This window comes from Salmo salar, chromosome ssa02 (assembly GCF_905237065.1).
Source record: "Salmo salar chromosome ssa02, Ssal_v3.1, whole genome shotgun sequence".
Classification (NCBI taxonomy): domain Eukaryota; kingdom Metazoa; phylum Chordata; class Actinopteri; order Salmoniformes; family Salmonidae; genus Salmo; species Salmo salar.
The window spans coordinates 62,665,257-62,687,306 of NC_059443.1; the positions used below are offsets into that span (position 1 = coordinate 62,665,257).

The 22,050-nt window shown below is 42.9% G+C and overlaps 1 protein-coding gene across 1 annotated transcript; it reads right to left on the reverse strand.

The window, feature by feature from the left end:
• Positions 1-15,935: 15,935 nt before the first annotated feature.
• On the reverse strand, positions 15,936-21,504 carry LOC106589173 (40S ribosomal protein S15a). The gene is made up of 5 exons (XM_014178911.2): positions 21,388-21,504; positions 20,262-20,399; positions 19,941-20,020; positions 19,601-19,686; positions 15,936-16,069 (listed from the first exon to the last, which is right to left on the reverse strand). Exons 1-5 carry the CDS (start codon positions 21,431-21,433, stop codon positions 15,976-15,978), a joined length of 444 nt encoding a protein of 147 aa, XP_014034386.1. The 5' UTR covers positions 21,434-21,504; the 3' UTR covers positions 15,936-15,975.
• Between the last annotated feature and the right edge of the window lie 546 nt (positions 21,505-22,050).

Here is a 22,050-nt window from a genome sequence, read left to right on the forward strand (position 1 = left end):
CTGGGCCACACAGAGACAGGAACAGGCCAGGCTGGGCCACACAGAGACAGGAACAGGCCAGGTTGGGCCACACAGAGACAGGAACATGCCAGGCTGGGCCACACAGAGACAGGAACAGGCCAGGCTGGGCCACACAGAGACAGGAACATGCCAGGCTGGGCCACACAGAGACAGGAACAGGCCAGGCTGGGCTACACAGAGACAGGAACAGGCCAGGCTGGGCCACACAGAGACAGGTGCTTCATTCCGGTGGGGTTGATAAAGAGGTGGGATGGAGGTTAGTATTCTTGAATGTAGGATTTACGCATGTTTTAACATGACAAAGCTCTTTTCAGTCACTTCATGTTAACAATACAATACAATTTGAATACACAGAACATTCCATCTCAAAGAGCATTTCTCTCTCTGTCCCTCCATAGATACAAAGAGACAAATGCCTGCCTAGTCTCAACACTGAAAGGAAGCAGTGTTGCCATTCACACTGTTGGATCAATGCAGTCCGGGTCTAATCACTACCAGCCAAATGAACGATATCATTGGCACCAGCATCTGGCAACCCTGGCTGGGGGACTCTGTATGACGTTCCATTGCAGAATGGAGGATTCTTATAAAAGCCCACAATCAATCGGGACCCAAGCCAGACTTCTTATTTCCAAGCCCATGGCACACCAACACACATAAACATACACACACACACACACACGTCTCCAGTATGGCAACTAGTCATGTAATAAACTGCTGCTTGTAAATATTATTTAAGAGTATGAAACAGGAAAATGAATGTAGCCCTCTGTCTATGTCCGATCAGCCAAGATTCAGTTGGATGTTGACAGCATGACTGAACAGAGTAGACATTTAGGAGGCAGGTTTTATATGTACCCATAGAGGTTAAAGAGGTGGTCTTTACCTTTGGACGTGAGCTTTATTCCTTGGGAGTCGGAGAGCAAGTCGTGTGAATTAGAGGGTGACGCGGGAGTGTAAATGACAACATCCCTTGGCCGTTGCCAACTCTATGTGAAACAGTACACAGTTCTATGTTCCCAAGTTTAAAGGGGAAATCCAAAACGCTTTACCCTCATAGCATCATACTGCTATGGTGCTGGAGGACTGGTGCTGGACATAATGAATATGAGGTTGAAAAGTGGTGGATTTCCCCTTTAAGATTAAGTGACTGCAAATAGAAGAGACATGGAATAGATACGGACTTATCTTCCAAGCAGAATGGGGACTTTCCTGTTGACTGTTCTTCATCTGAAGTAACAGCACTGTTGTAACTACCCATCGTCTTAGGGTAAGCTTGGACGATAAATCTGTACGCTGTAGAGTGAAAGAGTCAGAGTTGAATCACAGCATGCCCATATATATGCAAGACCTCTGTTTATCTTTCTTCTACTCTCTCCCTTGACATCCCCCCCAAGCTGCTGTGTACAGCTGTGTGAGTCCTATAGAGGACACCGCCCAAAGGAGTGTGTGTGTTGTGTGTGTGTGTCGGATCGTGTGTGTCTTCCTCTGAGTGTTATCCTATGTATGTGGGTATCGATCCACAACATTGCTATTGTGGACACCTATCTAAATGCACTGTCACCAAGATACACTTCCCTGTTAGCGCTGATGCTAACACCTCCATGCAGCACCAAGGCAACTATCTAAATGCACTGTCACCAAGATACACTTCCCTGTTAGCGCTGATGCTAACACCTCCATGCAGCACCAAGGCACCTATCTAAATGCACTGTCACCAAGATACACTTCCCTGTTAGCGCTGATGCTAACACCTCAATGCAGCACCAAGGCAGCAACCATCTAAATGCACTGTCACCAAGATACACTTCCCTGTTAGCGCTGATGCTAAAACCTCCACGCAGCACCAAGCCACCTATCTAAATCCACTGTCACCAAGATACACTTCCCTGTTAGCACTGATGCTAAAACCTCCACGCAGCACCAAGCCACCTATCCAAATCCACTGTCACCAAGATACACTTCCCTGTTAGCGCTGACGCTAACACCTCCAGGCAGCACCTGCAAAATAAGATGTAATATCTGTAATATCCCGGACCAGGTGGGAAGTGCTCATGAAGACATGGTGTGCATCCCAAATGGCACCCTATTCCCTATGGTCCCCCATAGGGCTCTGGTCAAAAGTAGTGCACTAAATAAGAAATAATATGCCATTTAGGATACAGACTGTGTGTACTGGCAGACATATCAGTGTGGATGACGGATCACCACCTCAAGCTGAACCTCGGCAAGACGGAGCTGCTCTTCCTCCCGGGGAAGGACTGCCCGTTCCATGATCTCGCCATCACGGTTGACAACTCCATTGTGTCCTCCTCCCAGAGTGCTAAGAACCTTGGCGTGACCCTGGACAACACCCTGTCGTTCTCCGCTAACATCAAGGCGGTGACCCGATCCTGTAGGTTCATGCTCTACAACATTCGCAGAGTACAACCCTGCTTTACACAGGAAGCGGTGCAGGTCCTAATCCAGGCACTTGTCATCTCCAGTCTGGATTACTGCAACTCGCTGTTGGCTGGGCTCCCTGCCTGTGCCATTAAACCCCTACAACTCATCCAGAACGCCGCAGCCCGTCTGGTGTTCAACCTTCCCAAGTTCTCTCACGTCACCCTGCTCCTCCGCTCTCTCCACTGGCTTCCAGTTGAAGCTCGCATCTGCTACAAGACCATGGTGCTTGCCTACGGAGCTGTGAGGGGAACGGCACCTCCGTACCTTCAGGCTCTGATCAGGCCCTACACCCAAACAAGGGCACTGCGTTCATCCACCTCTGGCCTGCTCGCCTCCCTACCTCTGAGGAAGCACAGTTCCCGCTCAGCCCAGTCAAAACTGTTCGCTGCTCTGGCACCCCTATGGTGGAACAAGCTCCCTCACGACGCCAGGACAGCGGAGTCAATCACCACCTTCCCGAGACACCTGAAACCCCGCCTGGTTATCAGAAGGGGGAAAGGAGAAGATTAATTGTGTGTCGTCTGCATAGCAATGATAGGAGAGACCATGTGAGGATATTTACATTTTACATTTACATTTAAGTCATTTAGCAGACGCTCTTATCCAGAGCGACTTACAAATTGGTGCATTCACCTTATGATATCCAGTGGAACAACCACTTTACAATAGTGCATCTAAATCTTTTAAGGGGGGGGGTTAGAAGGTATGACAGAGCCAAGTGACTTGGTGTATAGCGAGAATAGGAGAGGGCCTAGAACAGAGCCCTGGGGGACACCAGTGGTGAGAGCGCATGGTGCGGAGACAGATTCTCGCCACGCCACCTGGTAGGAGCGACCTGTCAGGTAGGACGCAATCCAAGCGTGGGCCGCGCCGGAGATGCCCAACTCGGAGAGGGTGGAGAGGAGGATCTGATGATTAAGACCTGAAAATAGTTGTCTAAGCAATGATCAAGAAACTATTTGACAGAACATTAAGAATTTTGAAAATAATTATGCGCAAATATTGCACAATCCAGGTGTGGAAAGCTCTTAAAGACTTACCCAGAAAGAATCTCAGATGTAATCACTGCCAAAGGTGCTCCTACAATGTTTTGACCCAGGGGTGTGAATACTTATGTAAATGAAATATTTCTGTATTACATTTTCAATACATTTGCAAACATACACCCCCCCCCCAAAAATTTTTTTTTTTATGTCAGCAGTCAGTTTTCAAGATATTGGACTTTCAAGAAGCAAAGTGTCACCGGCCACCTCATCATGACGATGTTGTTTTTGAGTGGAGTTTCCCTTTAAAATTGGCTACCTCGTCAGAAAACCTTTCAATGGGAATCAAGTTACGGACGCTCCATCTCTCTCCTCCTTCATTGCTTCCCTCAGGGCACTTGGCAGACAGACAGACAGACAGACAGACAGACAGACAGACAGACAGACAGACAGACAGACAGACAGACAGACAGACAGACAGACAGACAGACAGACAGACAGACAGACAGACAGACAGACAGACAGACAGACAGACAGACAGACAGACAGACAGACAGACAGGCAGACAGGCAGACAGGCAGACAGGCAGACAGGCAACAGCAACAGCTAGCTTACAGAGAGAAAGGTGGATGTTCGCTTAAGCAAAGATTAGCTCAGGGATCATTGTCTGTTACAGGAATGCTTTAGCCTCCTTGAGGAGCACCGCCTGCACCTTCCTGGGGGCTCTCTCTCTCTCTCTCTCTCTCTCTCTCTCTCTCTACTCATTAGAGAGAAAGAAACTGGGGATGATGTGCGATAGAGCAGGATGAGAGGGGGAATTAGATTCTCTGACATCTTCGCTAATTGAGCCGTCTCCTCTGTGGCCGGCCCCGGCATGCCAACTTTTAATTTGCCACTAATCAAATCAATATGATGCCTTTCTACCTGACACTTTGCCCTACGACCAACCAGAGGAGAGGAGGCATGGATTTTGGGGGATCTATCTGAATCATAGCAGCCAATGACCTATGACCTGTGAATGGTGCATTTCTGCCAGACAACCAGCCGGGAAAAGAGGAGAGGGGGCATCTCGATTGAATCCTGGGGTCCTGTATAAATCGTAACAGCCTAAGACGTTTCAACTGATTTGGGGCCGTATTGCGTAAGATGAAGGAAGACAAAAGTCTGACAACCAACCGGAGAGAGGAAAGGTGCATCTTGATTGAACCAAGATGCAGGAGTCTGTATGAATCACAGCAGCCTGTAACCTCTGACCTATGAACCATGGAGCGAGTCGTAAGGGAAAGGAAGATAAAGGGGCCCACTGTATGTAATGGAGGTGAGTGTAATGCAGTGAGAGGTATAGACGGCGGCCGGCAGACAGAATCTCTCCGTATGACGGTTGAATGTCTCCCGTTTCAGGCCCTCAGACAGATGAACTGAGCAATATTTGTTCACTACATGACCTAGCTTGGTTAAGTGCCTGCCTGGCGAGGAGACAGGACATTGAGACATCCATGGGCGGGAGGAGGGAGAGAGGCTGGAGAGGGCACCGCTGCTAAAGTGCTGGAGGAGAGGAGGGAGGCTGTCAAGTAACAACTCACTAACTCATCATCAACACACTCCCAGTTCCCTACTAACAACTCACTAACTCATCATCATCATCAACACACTCCCAGTTCCCTACTAACAACTCACTAACTCCATCATCATCAACACACTCCCAGTTCCCTACTAACAACTCTCTAACTCCTCATCAACACACTCCCAGTTCCCTACTAACAACTCACTAACTCATCATCATCAACACACTCCCAGTTCCCTACTAACAACTCACTAACTCATCATCATCATCAACACACTCCCAGTTCCCTACTAACAACTCACTAACTCATCATCATCATCATCAACACACTCCCAGTTCCCTACTAACAACTGACTAACTCATCATCATCAACACACTCCCAGTTCCCTACTAACAACTCACTAACTCATCATCATCATCATCAACACACTCCCAGTTCCCTACTAACAACTCACTAACTCATCATCATCATCAACACACTCCCAGTTCCCTACTAACAACTCTCTAACTCATCGTCAACACACTCCCAGTTCCCTACTAACAACTCACTAACTCATCATCATCATCATCAACACACTCCCAGTTCCCTACTAAGAACTCATCATCATCATCAACACACTCCCAGTTCCCTACTAACAACTCACTAACTCCTCATCAACACACTCCCAGTTCCCTACTAACAACTCACTAACTCATCATCATCATCATCAACACACTCCCAGTTCCCTACTAACAACTCACTAACTCATCATCATCATCAACACACTCCCAGTTCCCTACTAACAACTCACTAACTCATCATCAACACACTCCCAGTTCCCTACTAACAACTCATCATCATCAACACACTCCCAGTTCCCTACTAACAACTCACTAACTCATCAATAACTTCCCTTTCCTTCCAGGTCTGCATGCAAACAGCAGACTAGGGTGATGTGAATGTTTAAAGATACTGTAGATCTTTCTTGAGAGTTTCAATATTATAATCTAACTCCTTCCGATTCACCTTGGTGAGTTAAGCATCATCAATGTTTCATATTCCCCCATCAACTGTGAAAATAAGCCGAGGGCTGAATCACTTCTCAAACAGAAAGCCTAAGGCGACAGAGGCCCTAAAACCCTAAAGGTAGGACAATGGGTTGTTATGACGAGCTTGTCTTGATGGACACCCCGCCACAGTGCCACTGTTGAGCAGCATGTAACAGGTAATCAGATTTAAGTAGTTTAATCAAGTGGCAATGGAGTGATTTTAACACCAATTGTAAAATATGTGACTTGGTTTGTTTATGTGTTTCTTAATGTTTTAACACTGTATTCATTCATTAGTTTACTGCAGCACAGTACAGCACCTCTCATCTCAAGTAAGTAGCATTATAAACAGCTACTCTAATGCAAGGTGGTATATTATGTAGTGACACAGTATTAATTTATGAACGGAATCGTTTCCCTCCACCTCTTGGCCTCCCCATTAATACATGTGCATTAACAGACTTTATTAACACCCTGTTAATTAATTGTTGTTTAACACGCTGCAGGGTGGCTTTTTACGGCGCAGAGACCCTGCGTGTGTCCCAAGTGGTACACTATGTCCTATAGGTCTCTGGTCAAAGGTAGTGCACTATATAGGGAACAGCATGACATTTGGGATGCATAACCTGGATGTCCACTGGTGGCAGCGGTGGGATCCGATCCCCATAAGCCCCCTTCCAGATCATCAGGCCCTGGAAAGATGATGCCCTTGAGGACAGGACAAATGGATGGCCTGCATTCACATCCATAAATTCACAGCTTTTCTAACTATCTCGTTCATCATACGCCACACACTCTCTCTCGGCGGCGGCCCAAAACCCCCATCTCTCTCCAACCCCCATAACCCCCAGGTTTGCTACCTAGCAAACGCAACAGACAGAGAGAGAGATATTGGGGACAGTGTATGACCGTATGACGACGCGAGACCTCCATTTCACCTTGGAATGCCTGAATCGCTTGGCTGAGGGAACAATATTGTCTCTACAATAGATGGATACATTTTATGTCTGCTTCCCAAATGGGATCCTATTCCCCATGGGCTCTGGTCAAAAGAAGTGGACTATATAGAGAATAGGGTACCATTTGGGAAGCTCCTTTATATCTCCACACCTCTCCTAACGGGTTCTCTAGTCACCATATGTTTGAATTTATTCAGGTATTTAGAGAGATAGGCTAGAGAAGCAAACGGTGCCATATTAGGTGGTCAAATAATTCACTTTCTGTGTGTCTAAGGATTATCGGAGAGTCCAAAGGCAATGCAGAATACATTATGTCTTCGTCCCAAATGGCATCGCATTTCTAAATAGTGCACTACTTTTGACCAGAGCCTTATAGGCCCTGGTTAAAAGAAGTGCACTATGTAGGGAATAGGGTGCCATTTGGGATGAAAATCTAAAGCAACACCTGGAGAGGGAACGTAAGACACAAACAGGACAAGGTACAAAACACAGATTTGGCGTCAAGGTGCAGGTTGAGATACATATGATGATTTCATTGCATAAATTTATTTTCTCTTTTTTTCTCTTGTTCCTTCCTCTCTCCCTCTCTCTGACTGCAAATTAATTTATGGACAAAAGACAATAGCAGACGGTCTGAATAAAGTAAAATGTATTTCATTTCCACTGAATTTTACGTTATTTCAACCTATTCCACCATTTCAATATTAATTACGTTATCTCTGAAATCCATCTTAATTAGTCTTTGCAAGACGGGTCTGGCAGCTGGCTCATAGAATATACTGAAAGAAAGGTCCAGCCTAGTGTTTTGTGAAAACGAGAGAAGAAAGGACAATCGGCTGTCTCGCGACCGCCCCCAAGTGGCCACTACGTGTATTGCAGCAAAGAGAAACGGACAAGTAAAAACGGTGGAAGAGGAGCATCAATAGAATGGACAGATTCACTACCCATTTATCATATGATAAGACCGCACTCTACTTTCCATAGTCATGAGATAGAGTTGGACTGGAGACAACATGAATACCAATTTCATACCCTCTGAATGCAACAGCAAACTCGATATTGTATATGAATATATTACCATGGATTTTTATATGTAGAAAATTTGAATACATTAAAAATGTGAATAACCTTCATAACTCTTACTCAACCTGTTTCACAAACACAACTGACTTTGACCCTGATTAACGTTGCCACGGTAATACAAGATGACGGACAGGCCAAACGGTAGGAAGGTTTACTAAAGCTTCCCTCACTTCATTTATAAGTGTTAAATTTAATGTTTTTCTCGCTAATGCCTCCAGGTTAAAATAAATTTGCAGGATTTAATACCACCTGCCATAATGTGCCATTCCCACCATTGTATTACAATGCACAAGCACGCTTTTAGTCCCCTAGGCTGCGCTGCGATGATGACATGTACAGGTACTTTGGTATATTGTCAGAGGAATAAGAATTAAGGCGTGGTGGTGCAGTAGTCAAATGTTCATAGATAATGCTTTGACACTACTATGATGAACTGTTTATGATAACCATGTTTGTTGAGGGGCTCTACAGACAATTCCTTCGACCTCATGGCTTGGTTTTTGCTCTGATATGCACTGTCAACTGTGGGGTCTTATATAGACAGGTGTATGCCTTTCCAAATCATGTCTAATCAATTGAATTTACCACAGGTGGACTTCAATCAAATTGTAGAAACATTTCAAGGATGATCAATGGAAACAGGATGCACCTGAGCTCAATTGCGAGTCTCATAGCAAAGGGTCTGAATACTTATGTAAACCTGTTTTCACTTTGTCACTATGGGGTATTGTGGGTACATTGATGAGGGAAAATGTATTTAATTCATCCTAGAATAAGGCTGTAACATAATAAAACGTGGAAAAAGTGAATGGGTCTGAATACTTTTCGAATGCACTGTATGTATATCCCTTTCATACTAAGATGTTTTTCTGCCAAGTATACCACCAACTTTCTTTATATCTGAAAGGCATTGCCGGTATCAAAGACAAAACTTTTATTTCCGCCAAACAACCTAGCAATAATTTCGGTAATGTTGAAAAGTGGCATGCACTACCCTCTTAAACTCCTGATGGTTGCTAGGCAGCTCAAGTTTTACCATCCTGCTGGCAGTTGTAAACTTTGCAAAGCATGTCACTTCGCCCATCTATTCACATAGCCCACCACTAAGCATGCACTGTTTTCTTTACCTCAACTTGATGGATCCATAAAGAACTGAAGACGAAAATATTGGAATAAAGTAGGCTAATGCAATTTAAGCATGTATTCATTTTTTTGCTTAGTGAAACTCCCAGTCATCCAATCCACACAGTGTGGTCAACTAGATTATCATTTCAGAACCGTTTTGATTGAGTCATTATGCTGCTTTGTGACAAGCGTGAATATAGGTTTGGATATTGGTTAGGCTACAATTAGGCATGATCATCTGGTCTAGTTGGCTCATTTATTAGAGCATTTTGCCACATTATGTATTTTAACATGTATTTTTTATCTTTACTCACAGTCGCCTAGGCCTACTCCCAACCAAAAGCCTGTGACTTCACTGACTTGTCTGATAATCAATCAATGTGATTTTGTTTCACTGAATCTCTGTCTGTATAGGCTATTTGGTTAAATGGTTTCTGTCTGGGCAAATAAGTGGACATGGTGTAGCTCATTTATTTGTTTGATCATCTATCACTGATCAGAAACATTTAGCATGTTACATACATACATTAGCAATAATCAGTGGCGACCCGTCATTCTGGGCTATTTTCAGCCCGACATCTTTAGGGGGCTTTCCTGTTTTGCATGTTATTTTGGCATTAATACGAGTCACATATCAGTTTGCAAACAATGTAAAAAAATATACTTAAAAAATATATATAAAATTGAGTTAATAAAGCCGCATACAAACGTAGTCTCTTTTTTGTTTTCTTGAGTGAGGCAGCTCCAAAATGCAGGTGTTTCAGACTGTGTGGTCCCAAATCTAAGATTACGTGTCTCTTTTCCTAGTTTAAAATGATAAACATTCAACATTGGCCATGCTGTCAATGAAGAATGATTTGTGCCTCGCTCAAAACAACGGTTAACTCTCAAAATCTGACTTTAGTGAATTCAAGACAACTGGGAACTCGGGAAAAACTAGCTACGACTGGGAAAATACGTTTTGAACTTTCATCCAACTCTGAATTGTAAACTCGGAACTCGGGCCTCGGGCCTCTTTATAGAGCTACAACATGAAGATCATGATGCAACTTTTTTTTCCTTCAAGTTCCCAGTTGTCTTGAAAGTACCATAAATCCAGAGAATGCCAGACTTTGATGACCAAATTTGCCCACGAAGGACCGCCGTGCCACCTTCCTGTTCAAGTGAGCACGGCACAACAAGGTGAGTCCAAAAATGTATTGTATGCTGCTGCATAAATGACGTGATATGTATACTGTAGCTAAGAAAGTAATACTAAGTGTATGTTGTGTAGTAAGCTGTTAGTAGCCCATGTGCCTCTCCCTAATAATTTGGTTTATTTTGTCCTCTTAATCTCGCCTACTGTTCTGTCTTGGTGGTGCACATTTAGCCTTTAACCTGTTTTCGAGAAATGTAATCATTGAATATTGTAAGAGCTTTCATTGTCTGCTTATGCCCCCTTTATTTATTCTACGGTTCTGACTTGGTGTGCCAGATCGAAATTACGGATTGCCTCTTATCCACTCTTCGTCCCCTTATGCCATAGTTTGTACATCTCAATTGTCAGTAGAAAACACATTTGTTAAAGCAAATCAGCCATATCAGTTACTTTTTTAAAGGCAGTAAATGAGGCTGAATGAACTGTTTCACTGCCAGATAAGGCTCCGCTGATAGCCAGGTGTAGCAGTGGTAAGGAGTTGGGACTGCTGTTGAGACAGCTTTATGTAGGCCCTAACAGTTTGTGGGCAGCGTTTGTCACTGTTATAGTGCAATTAATGTATTGTTCAGTGTTGTTTAGTGTTTAACCCAACCAAGATTTACATGCTAGAATCGCCATTGGAAATAATGTAGCCTAAATCAAGAGTAGGCCTAGGCCTATTGTTTTGTTCGACAGGCAACTCCAAAAGCCTGCAGAGGTTGTCAAATATGAACAAGACTCACATGTTTTTAAAAATACGATTGCTATTATTTTCTATTGGTATCATGACAAATATATGACCAAACGCCTGCTCCCAAACAAAGTGGAGTGAGGGGAGGAAAAAGATGAAACGCGGATCAAAAAACCATGGGCTTGGACTCCGTTTCAAAAGATAATTTGTATGACAGCGATTCCAGACGTTACAGCCAAAATACAGTAAATCCTATGTGTAAGCAGTTTTATTCAGTACATTTAGTTATTGCTTGCATTTCTAAAGTCTACCAAACTTACCAGCAGGCATGCCAGCTAAGATAGTTAGACAAGCTAGCTACACGATTGATAGCCTGATATGACTTATTGTTAGCTAGTTATGAGGTTCAGAACCTATCTGGGCTAGCTAAAGCCAACTAAATGGCTACTATTTTTTTTTTTTTACAGGACAAATCAAATCAAATGTATTTATATAGCCCTTCTTACATCAGCTGATATCTCAAAGTGCTGTACAGAAACCCAGCCTAAAACCCCAAACAGCAAGCAATGCAGGTGTAGAAGCACGGTGGCTAGGAAAAACTCCCTAGAAAGGCCAAAACCTAGGAAGAAACCTAGTGAGGAACCAGGCTATGAGGGGTGGCCAGTCCTCTTCTGGTTGTGCTGGGTGGAGATTATAACAGCATATGGCCAAGATGTTCAAATGTTCATAAATGACCAGCATGGTCAAATAATAATAATCATAGTAGTTGTCGAGGGTGCAACAAGTCAGTAACACAAGAGTAAGTGTCAGTTGGCTTTTTCATAGCCGATCTTTGAGAGTATCTCTACCGCTCCTGCTGTCTCTAGAGAGTTGAAAACAGCAGGTCTGGGACAGGTAGCACGTCCGGTGAACAGGTCAGGGATCCAGCAGGTCTGGGACAGGTAGCACGTCAGGTGAACAGGTCAGGGTTCCAGCAGGTCTGGGACAGCAGATCTGGGACAGGTAGCACGTCCGGTGAACAGGTCAGGGTTCCAGCAGGTCTGGGACAGGTAGCACGTCCGGTGAACAGGTCAGGGTTCCAGCAGGTCTGGGACAGGTAGCACGTCCGGTGAACAGGTCAGGGTTCCAGCAGGTCTGGGACAGGTAGCACATCCGGTGAACAGGTCAGGGTTCCATAGCCGCAGGCAGAACAATCTGAGGGGGCACGTGCCTCTGTGTGATTGGTTGCTATTGTGCTCAAACGGTGCCACCTTGGATCACAGCACACACCAGCAGCTGGGGGTTTCATCATTGCTGATTTCATGGTTTCTATTGGTCCTGCCAAAACGTTGTGAAGTTTAGCTTCCAGGTCAAGAGAGAATGAAGAGTTCATTGGGGGCAACTGATTATAATAATACACTCGATACTTTGATAAAGCCAGGAAGATAATGACTCTCTTTAGTTGGTTGATATTTGCTGTGAGCAATAGAACGGACCCTGTATCCACCTCCAGGACGACCCTGAACTTCTCATCGTGGCCTTGTCATGAACATGCACCCTTGCTAAGTGGTGTAAAACACCTCATCTCTCCTCTCTCTTTATCTCGTTCTCTGAGCTTGGACACCCGTGTCCCAGCCCTCGCTGGGCTTCAAAGCAAAACAGCAGCAAAGACTTTGGTTGTCCTCTTTACACAGCCAGCACATAGTGTTGTGAACCCATGAGGGAGCAAGACAGTCTCTGTGCACTTAGCCCATATAACATTGTCATAGTGCACTGCGTGCTGCTACCCAGCACTTTGGCGCAGATGCATTAGCTGTACCCTTCTATACCAAGTCTGGCGTAGGCTACAACAAGCGGGCTCTGGGGTAGGAGAGGTTGGGATGTTTGTGTCCCATTGGTGAGCTGCAGTGGACAGCGACAGATATCCCACATCATGTAGTGGGAAAGTGCTGCTTTTAGTTGTAAAAATAGCCACCAAAGACCAAGCCACCAGACGATGCAGACAAATGTCAAAGATTTGTCCGTTTAGAAAATAAGGAAATCATTTTATGGGTGCCTTTGCAGGAGACTGGATCTAGGACTTTTTGTTGTGCTCCACTTTCAGTGAATCCAACACAAGTTACAGCAGACTCATTACAGTACAGAAACATCCATTCCCACGGGGGCACACCCTTCCAAACCATCCATGAATAGGATCACTCAATATTTCATGGAATGGCAGCATCGTGGGGCAACACACCATCTGCAGAAGGCATGAGGGACTTCCGTTGGAGCTGACTGTAAAAGACCTGCCATGATTGACACTTTCAGACAGTTGCTTCCCATTTCCCTCCAAGTCTTCCTGCCTACACAGGCAATCGGGCAATTTTATTTCCTTGACATGACCAGACCAGGAAATCCTCCACCGAGTTACAGCGTATATAACCAAGGACCCATAAACAAGCTATTCAGCCTCACTTGATGCTAGTGAATAAATGCTGGACTGAAAGTCTACTTTGCATTACAAAATAGGCCTTTTCTTGAAACTGTAGCTTAAAATGCTTTAGAAGAGGTATTTTTTATTTTTATTTATTTTATTTCACCTTTATTTAACCAGGTAGGCTAGTTGAGAACAAGTTCTCATTTGCAACTGCGACCTGGCCAAGATAAGGTAGAAAGCTGCTACCTGCCTGCTCACACTAAGTAATTACTACAGTGCCCGAGGGCAAGAGAGAGGGAAGGTTTTAGACTTAATTTAGTGTGAATCCAGTAATTCATTACCCACATCTGGGGCAGCTAATGGGGGAGGTCAACTCTCCAGATGCATTTTCAGAATTCAGCTAAATAATTGTGGAGACCACAACGGAATCCTAGGAACACTGGCACAAATTGCCATTTTGCATCTACCCAGCTTAACTTCAAGACTGATAACAGACATCTGAATCCTTTGCTCTGAATACCACACTGGAAATATACTGAACAAAACTATAAACGCAACATGTAAAGTGTTGGTCCCATGCTTCAGGAGGTGAAATAAAAAATCCCAGAAATGTTCCATACGCACAAAAAGTGAGCATTTACCCTTTACCAAGATAATCCATCCATCTGACAGGTGTGGCATATCAAGAAGCCGATTAAACAGCATGATCATTACACAGGTGCACCTTGTGCTGGGGACAATAAAAGGCCACTCTAAAATGTGCATTTTGTCACACAACACCACAGATGTCCAGTTTTGAGAGCATGCAATTGGCACACTGACCGCAGGAACGTCCACCAGAGCTGTTGCCAGATAATTGAATGTTAATTTCTCTACCATAAACTGCCTCCAAAATCATTTTAGAGAATTTGGCAATACTTCCAACCGGCCTCACAAACAAGGAACACGTGTAACTGCACCAGCCAACAACTTCCACATACGGCTTCACCTGCAGGATCGTCTGAGACCAGCCACCTGGACAGCTGACGAAACTGAGGAGTATTTCTGTCTGTAATATAGCCCTTTTTCAGGAAAAACTCATTCTGAGTGAGTGGGCCTTGGTCCCAAGTGGGTGGCCTCCACCCACCCCCTGGCTACACCCTTTATTTTCCAAATCATAGAAATCCATAGATTAGAGCCTAATTAAATTATTTCAATTGATTTCCTTACATGAACTAACTCAGTAAAATCTATGAAATTGTTGCATGTAGCATTTATATTTTTGTTCAGTATATAAAATGCAACATGTAGTCTTGGTCCAATGTTTCATGAGGTGAAATAAAGTATCCCAGAAATGTTCCATATGGACAAAAAGCTTCTCTAATTTTGTGCACAAATGTGTACATCCCTTTTAGTAAGAATTTCTATTTTGCTAAGATAATCCAACCACCTGAAAAGGTGTGGCATATCAAGAAGCTTATTAAACAAGATGATCATTACACAGGTGCACCTTGTTCCGAGGACAATAAAAGGCCACTAAAAAGTGAAGCTTTGTCACAACACAATGCCAGATGTCTGAAGTTGAGGGAGCGTGCAATTGGACACTCCTGCAGACAGCATGCCACCAAAGCTACTGCCAGAGAATTTAATGTTTATTTCTCTACCCTTAGCTGCCTCCATTTTAGAGATTTTGGGGGCTCAACCGCAGCCCACGTATATGGGGTTGTATGGGCGAATGGCTCGCTGATATCATCGTTGTGAAAAGTGGTTATGGTATGGGCAGGCATAAGCTACGGACAATGAACACAATCGCATTTTAAAATCGCTGGCAATTTGAATGCAGATTCAATTACAAGATCCCGAGGACCATTGTCGTGCCATTCATCTGCAGCAATTGCCTCATGTTTCAGCATAATGCACAGCCCCATGTCGCAAGGATTTGTACACAATTCCTGGAATGTGAAAATGTCCCAGTTCTTCCATAGTCACCAGGCATGCCACCCATTGACCCTGTTTGGTATGCTCTGGATCAACGTGTATGACAGCGTGTTCCAGTTCCCGGCAATATCCAGCAACTCGGCACAGCCATTGAGTGGGACACCATTCCACAATCAACAGCCTGATCAACTCTATGCGAAGGAGCTGTGTCTCACTCCATGCTGCAAATGGTAGTCACACCAGATACTGACTGGTTCTGAACCACGCCCCCACTTTTTTGCAATTTTTTTTTTTTAAGGCATTTGACCAACATATCCATCTTTGTGAAATCCATAGATTAGGGCCTAATGAATTTATTTCAATTCACTGATTTCCTTATATGAACTAACTCAGTAAAACCTTTGAAATAGTCACGTTTATATTTTTGTTCAGTGTGTGTATATATATATATATAAATAAATGACTCATTCTTCATTCTCATTGTACCAATACATAAAGAGCTTTTGACTGTAGCAATCTAATAAGACAAATTACAAAGTCCAGTCCACTGGATTTGGTGTTTTATTTTGCAGTTCTTTACATTTTAGAAAAAGAATCCAAGAATTTTCCCTCCTGTGTGTTTCCGTCTGGCTTCTTCGTGGTCCATGATGCCAGCTGAGGTGGTCAGCACAATGTATCTGAAGAAACAGACAAGGTGTGTAAGACATGAGTTTATAAACATTCACAACAGGCAGAACTAAATTAATGGCAAGCAGTAGGGAAATTCTACAACAAAAGTACATTTAACATTAATAGACAAAGACCATGAAACACCAGGAAAACTTGATGCCATACAACACTTAAGCAAGCATTTCCTAACCTCACCCTTCAAACAGCTGCTATAAACCAATTGCAGACCATCATTACCGTATCAAGACAACTGAAAACTACAGAGGGGTTTTTAAGGTACTGTATTGCTCTCCACTCCTGAACCAGGATCACTTTTCAGCAGTAACTATGTAGCCTACATTTATATTGTATGGAGGCCAATATGATCCTAAACATTAAATGCTTTTCCAATCAAGCAATGCATGTGGATGTACAGAGTGAAGCCTATCACAAGCAATGCATGTGGATGTACAGAGTGAAGCCTATTACAACAAGCAATGCATGTGGATGTACAGAGTGAAGCCTAACACAACAAGCAATGCATGTGGATGTACAGAGTGAAGCCTAACACAACAAGCAATGCATGTGGATGTACAGAGTGAAGCCTATTACAACAAGCAATGCATGTGGATGTACAGAGTGAAGCCTAACACAACAAGCAATGCATGTGGATGTACAGAGTGAAGCCTAACACAACAAGCAATGCATGTGGATGTACAGAGTGAAGCCTATCACAAGAAATGCATCAAGGCAGTAAAACTATTCCTGATAGTCACTATCCAAATCACATCCAATCTTTACTTTTAGAGGCAACAAACGTTATGAAGTCATACAGGGGGACTGGAATAAAAGCCCGCACACCCATTAGCTCTCCTGGAGGATGGTCGACCACCCTTTATGAAAAACATTACAACCAAATATGGCTCATGCCTTTTGAAATACATTTGCTCATTCAATATATCAAATGGCTATGTAGGCTACTAATCGTTTTATTCATCTGAATCAACCCCACAACATTTCTTCAGGAAATGTAGCTTTTCGAGTTTAGTCATATTTATCTTAGAAGTGTTTACTTTGCAGGGAGTCTAGCATCTATTGAGTTTCAATGTCCCATACATTGGAGGCCCAAATCAACTGGAAGTATATACAAAACAAGTTCCTAAAATGAATGTTAAGGATTCACAAATAATCTTGATTCGAATCCCAACTAATACAATGGCAAAGTGAATCATTTGTTTCTTCAAAAATAATTGAAATGAAACAAATTGTTAAGTGAATCAACTTTGCATGGCCTTATTCGCAAGCGTCTGAGGAAAGTTTTTTGGAACATGATAAAAACATTAATACATGCTATTCTTTGCTAAACCATTAGAGGGTACAAGATGTTTGGAATTGGCTACCTAGTCTGTTTTCGGTCATATTTTATAGACTAGGCCTACCTGCTGCTGCAATGTTTAACTGTCTCTCTCCTTGAGCAACAGCCCACACTTCTCACACATGCAGGTGATGCTCGCAAACTCAGACACGCTTAAGTGTAATTCTGATTCTGTCTGATGTACATTTTTATTTGATTGATAAAATATTTATACCATTCCTAAACCAATTGCATTAACAGAAATACAACTCAAACTTGCCCTAAACTTTTGGGATCCTGGAAAACACTATTTTAAAATTCCATGTCCTTTCCAGGATTTTCATGACCTTACGAACCCTGACCATGTTGCCAAAATTCAGTCCATCTACAATGGCGCAAACCATATAAGTGCGCTAAGTCACATCAAATGAGCACCAACCAGGGTCCAACACAAACCCTTTTCCCCTCACTGGCCTGGATATGGGGTAGTTTATAAATGCATTAGACTCATGCAGGACCTAGGTTGACATGCTTTCGCTCTATTTAGCTAGTATTAGGCTGCATTTAGTTATGATGGCATATAATAAAAAGCTGTGTAATATAATGTAGCAATGCAAGACATTCTATTCTTTAAAATTGCATTAATTATATAAAAATGTTTCTAAAGTACATCAATTTAAGGAATAGGACGTTGCCCCTTTAAGATGAGGGCTTTTCAAAAGAGATATTGACATGGCTACAGCAGGCCAAGACGAATGCTAGGTGTCTCTTTGTAGCTTTCTTTTTGCAGACTATCAATAGTTGCCATTAGCCAACCTATTGCAAATTTTTTTCAGTATTGGTTTACTTTTGTAAATCACTTTCCCTAAAACAAATAAGCGCAGCGAGTGGCTTGATAAATGCTTATTTCTACTCTGGACAGTTTGTGTGCCACGTGAACGCCTCATGTACGGCCAAGTTCAAGAAGTTGCGAGTTGAAGTTGAATGAACTGCCAATTATATTGCTCAAATACAAATAGCATGACTTTTCCGCCTGTAGCCTTCAAAGGTTTTCTATGGCAGACTGACACAGGTAAACGTCACAGAAGGAATGCCAAAATGTGCCAACTATAGATGGGTTAGCTGACAATGGCAAGAAAATGCACATGCTTTAAATGGGGCAGAAGTCCAGGCATTGTTGTGGAAGGCCAGATAGCTAGCAAGAATGACAAGAAACTGCCCTGTGGGGAATCGTGACTTGTTTCAGCTAGTTCATCTCATTCTTGATGCCATGTCTTGTTGAGGTGTTTTGACTGATTTCACGTCATTGCTAATGGCTAAAGTTCGCTAGCTAGCCAACCACTGTAACAATGTATTTGAGAGACAAGTGCTTATTGTGCAAATGTAGGTTTTCAATAAACATTGGAGACAAAATACAGTCCACATGTCAACAACCTAAGCCAGCCCAGTCGGTTTTCCCCCATAGTTGCGGACGAGTCATTGTGACACACCCATTGGATTTATCAGTCCACACATATCAATAAATCTGTGACCGTGCCCTCACTACATCCACCATTGGACTTAAGTAAAGCTGAGAGCAATTTCATGCGCATAGTGATATTGTCAGAACATACTCAAACATTCAACCATATTCACCCCCTTTCCTACATGCAGGTCAAATTCTGTTCAAGAGGCTGCAGCAATCATATTTCCATGGATGGATTCAGTAGAAAGTGGGAGCACACAGAGGACACTCAGTCCCAGGGACCCAAGTTGCCCATCCCCGACTTAGGATAAAGGTTTTAGTTCCCGTTGCCCAGGCTCCCCTCATCTTTTCAAAGAAAGTGCATTTCAAGGACAGTTCCAATCTCCAACCCAGCCAGCTCCCAGCATCAATAAATATTTGACTAATGCTGCATTTGCTTGCTCTCAATATTATCAGAAGCTGAACATTCAGGCACGGAAATAAAAGGTGATTAGTTTAGTTGCTTTGACATCCAAATAAACGTTTAGAGATTTAAAGTCTGTGAAACTCGGGGCATAATTTTATACACCCCAAAGGAGCACATTAACACGACATCAAGAGATGCATTCATACGTGAAACACCACAGCAAAAAAAGTCGCCACTGACCAATACCTCCCTGTTCACAAAGTTCCACTGCACAACCGTGATACGGCCACTCCAACATTCATGCCACCATTAGGGTGCTGCTGACTGATTCTCACCCGAACTGTCTTGAGGGCAGGAGGTTGTTCTGCCACTTCTCCAGATCCTTCAACTGGAGGTCAAAACGAGGGCTGATCACACCACACTGAAATGAGCAAAAGAAAGATTAGAAGTGACAGATTCAAATATACAATTATGCAGGTAGGCTGATAATGCCACAATGCAGAATATGAGCAGGGGAAAAAAACATGTCAGAGAAGATGAGCAAAACAGGGGGCTCAGATAGTCTATCAATCTACCCCAATACAAAAGATGCGTAAAATGAAGTAGAATGGCACTCAAAAGGTCTGATGGTAGTCCTTGTGATGCAGTATATTGAAAGTAAAAAAAAATGTATACCTTGTTCAGCCTGCCAGTGAGATTGACGACAATTTTCCCAGCTCTGTGGTCGTCGATGATCTCAAACTCACCAATGTAACCTGGGGAGACAAGGGAGGCAGGGAATCAAAACCAAGTACAGACACACAGCATTGTCGACAGGATGTTACAGGCCTCGAATTCAGATCCCTCAACCAGGGGTATGCAATTCCCCTCCTGGAGGGAAGCGGGTTATGCAGGCTCATGGTCCTACCTGTAACTGACACCTGCACATCTTGTTGACCTCCCCCTTGACTGGACCCATACCACTTACAAAACAGATGATACATTTCAGTAACTCACCGTGCTTCATCATGACGGTCAGGAAACGTACAATGACCTTCGAACACGGCCGGATCAGAACCTGGCGTTTCCCACGTTTCTCAGCATTGTTGATGCTTTTGAGCGCATCCGCAAGAACGTTCATGCGCACCATGATGCCTGTCGATCAGAGATACATAAAAAAGCTAATTAGTTCAGGAGTTGTAAGGTAGCCAACTACTGCCCAGCTAACTAGTTAATAGTAAACATTCAGTCTAATAGTGGTTTGTTCTCCTAATAACATCCTGTGAAAACTGGCAAGCTAACGTTAGCTGCCTAGTCTAGCTAGCTATTGATTTGACAAATAAGCCAGCCAATAAACTGATTGTAAGCTAGCTCAAATGTAGATAGATGGACACCATTGAGTATGCAATGACAATTTGAGTATAGGTTTACCTAACGTCAGCCAAGATATTGCCTAGCAAAGTATTGCCCAACTAGCTGGTTAGCTAACGTTACGTGGTTACTTTGGTGAAGAAAATAGAAGGCTACATACTAAGGTAGCAACCTCGATAGACATTATGCTAGCTAGCCAAATTATCTGGTTAGAGCTAACCGTCTACATTTCACTGGTCAAGACATAACATTCCAATGGCTAACGCTAGCACCAACAACTTTAAAACTGGGACAAACGTTGGGTCCTTTGATAAGAAATTAGAAGAGGTTTGCACGACCATGCAAACACGTTTAACCACCACCATCGTGACTGTCTACCACGCATGGAAGGTCTACATGTACGGGCCAAGCTAGCTAGAAGACTTGGTTGGCCAACCAAACTGCACTATTAACATTTATACCATATCTTGACAATAAAGCAAATTTGTCGACTACTTAAGAACACAACGTAATTAACCTAGCAGTATTAATTGTCGGGTTTTATTCATATGCTCTAGCTACCGACAAAACACACCAGTAAAATGGACAGTGATGGGGACAAAACGAATCACAAGGCAAACCACCAACATCTCACAACATATCGACACAATAACCATTTCATGACATTAGTACATTATTAAACGTTTATATAATTTCATAAATTGTGTTTTAGACGGCTGGATGGGTTAGATTTGGGGAAGATTGACAATGAGATTTTAGAAGGGGGCCTTACCGGTTCTGCAATATGGCGGAAAGAGGAAGTAGGAAGACCTAGCCATGCATTGTGGGCAAAAACTAAGATTTTTTACGACTAGTTCACGCGATCACCAGCTGAAAACCACTGGGTTTATGAAAACTTGATACAAAATAAGGTTGATAATTAAATATATATATTATATTTATTCAGTGATTTAGATGCAAATGCATCCTTATTTTAGTCTCATTACTTTATTTTCCCTTTAGTCTAATGCAAACAAACTTCCAAGTTGATAAAACAGAAGCATTCAATTCATGTTGCTGATTACATTTGTGCAAGAAATAGAGATGTCTACATTAAAGACAAATCTACCAACATTTTTAAATGTGTCGGTAAGAAAATGTAAACGTCCAAAACATATTACAGCCTTTCTGAAACATCTCTGATGTCGCTCTTTTCATATTTACAGTAGTAGTTGGGGAGTCTGTAATCCCTTTTCAAACTATAGTATCTTATGTGGGGCTTTGGTTAAAATCTAAAAGATCGCCAACTAGTGGTTGGAGTGTGGGAAATAAATACAGTATGATGTTTTACCAGTAGGCCTACCGAGTAGATTATGCTTTATTGAAACTTGGAGGTTTTTCTTTCATCTCAGAGCTTTAGAATTTGAGGACGAATTTAAAATAATGATTTAATGAC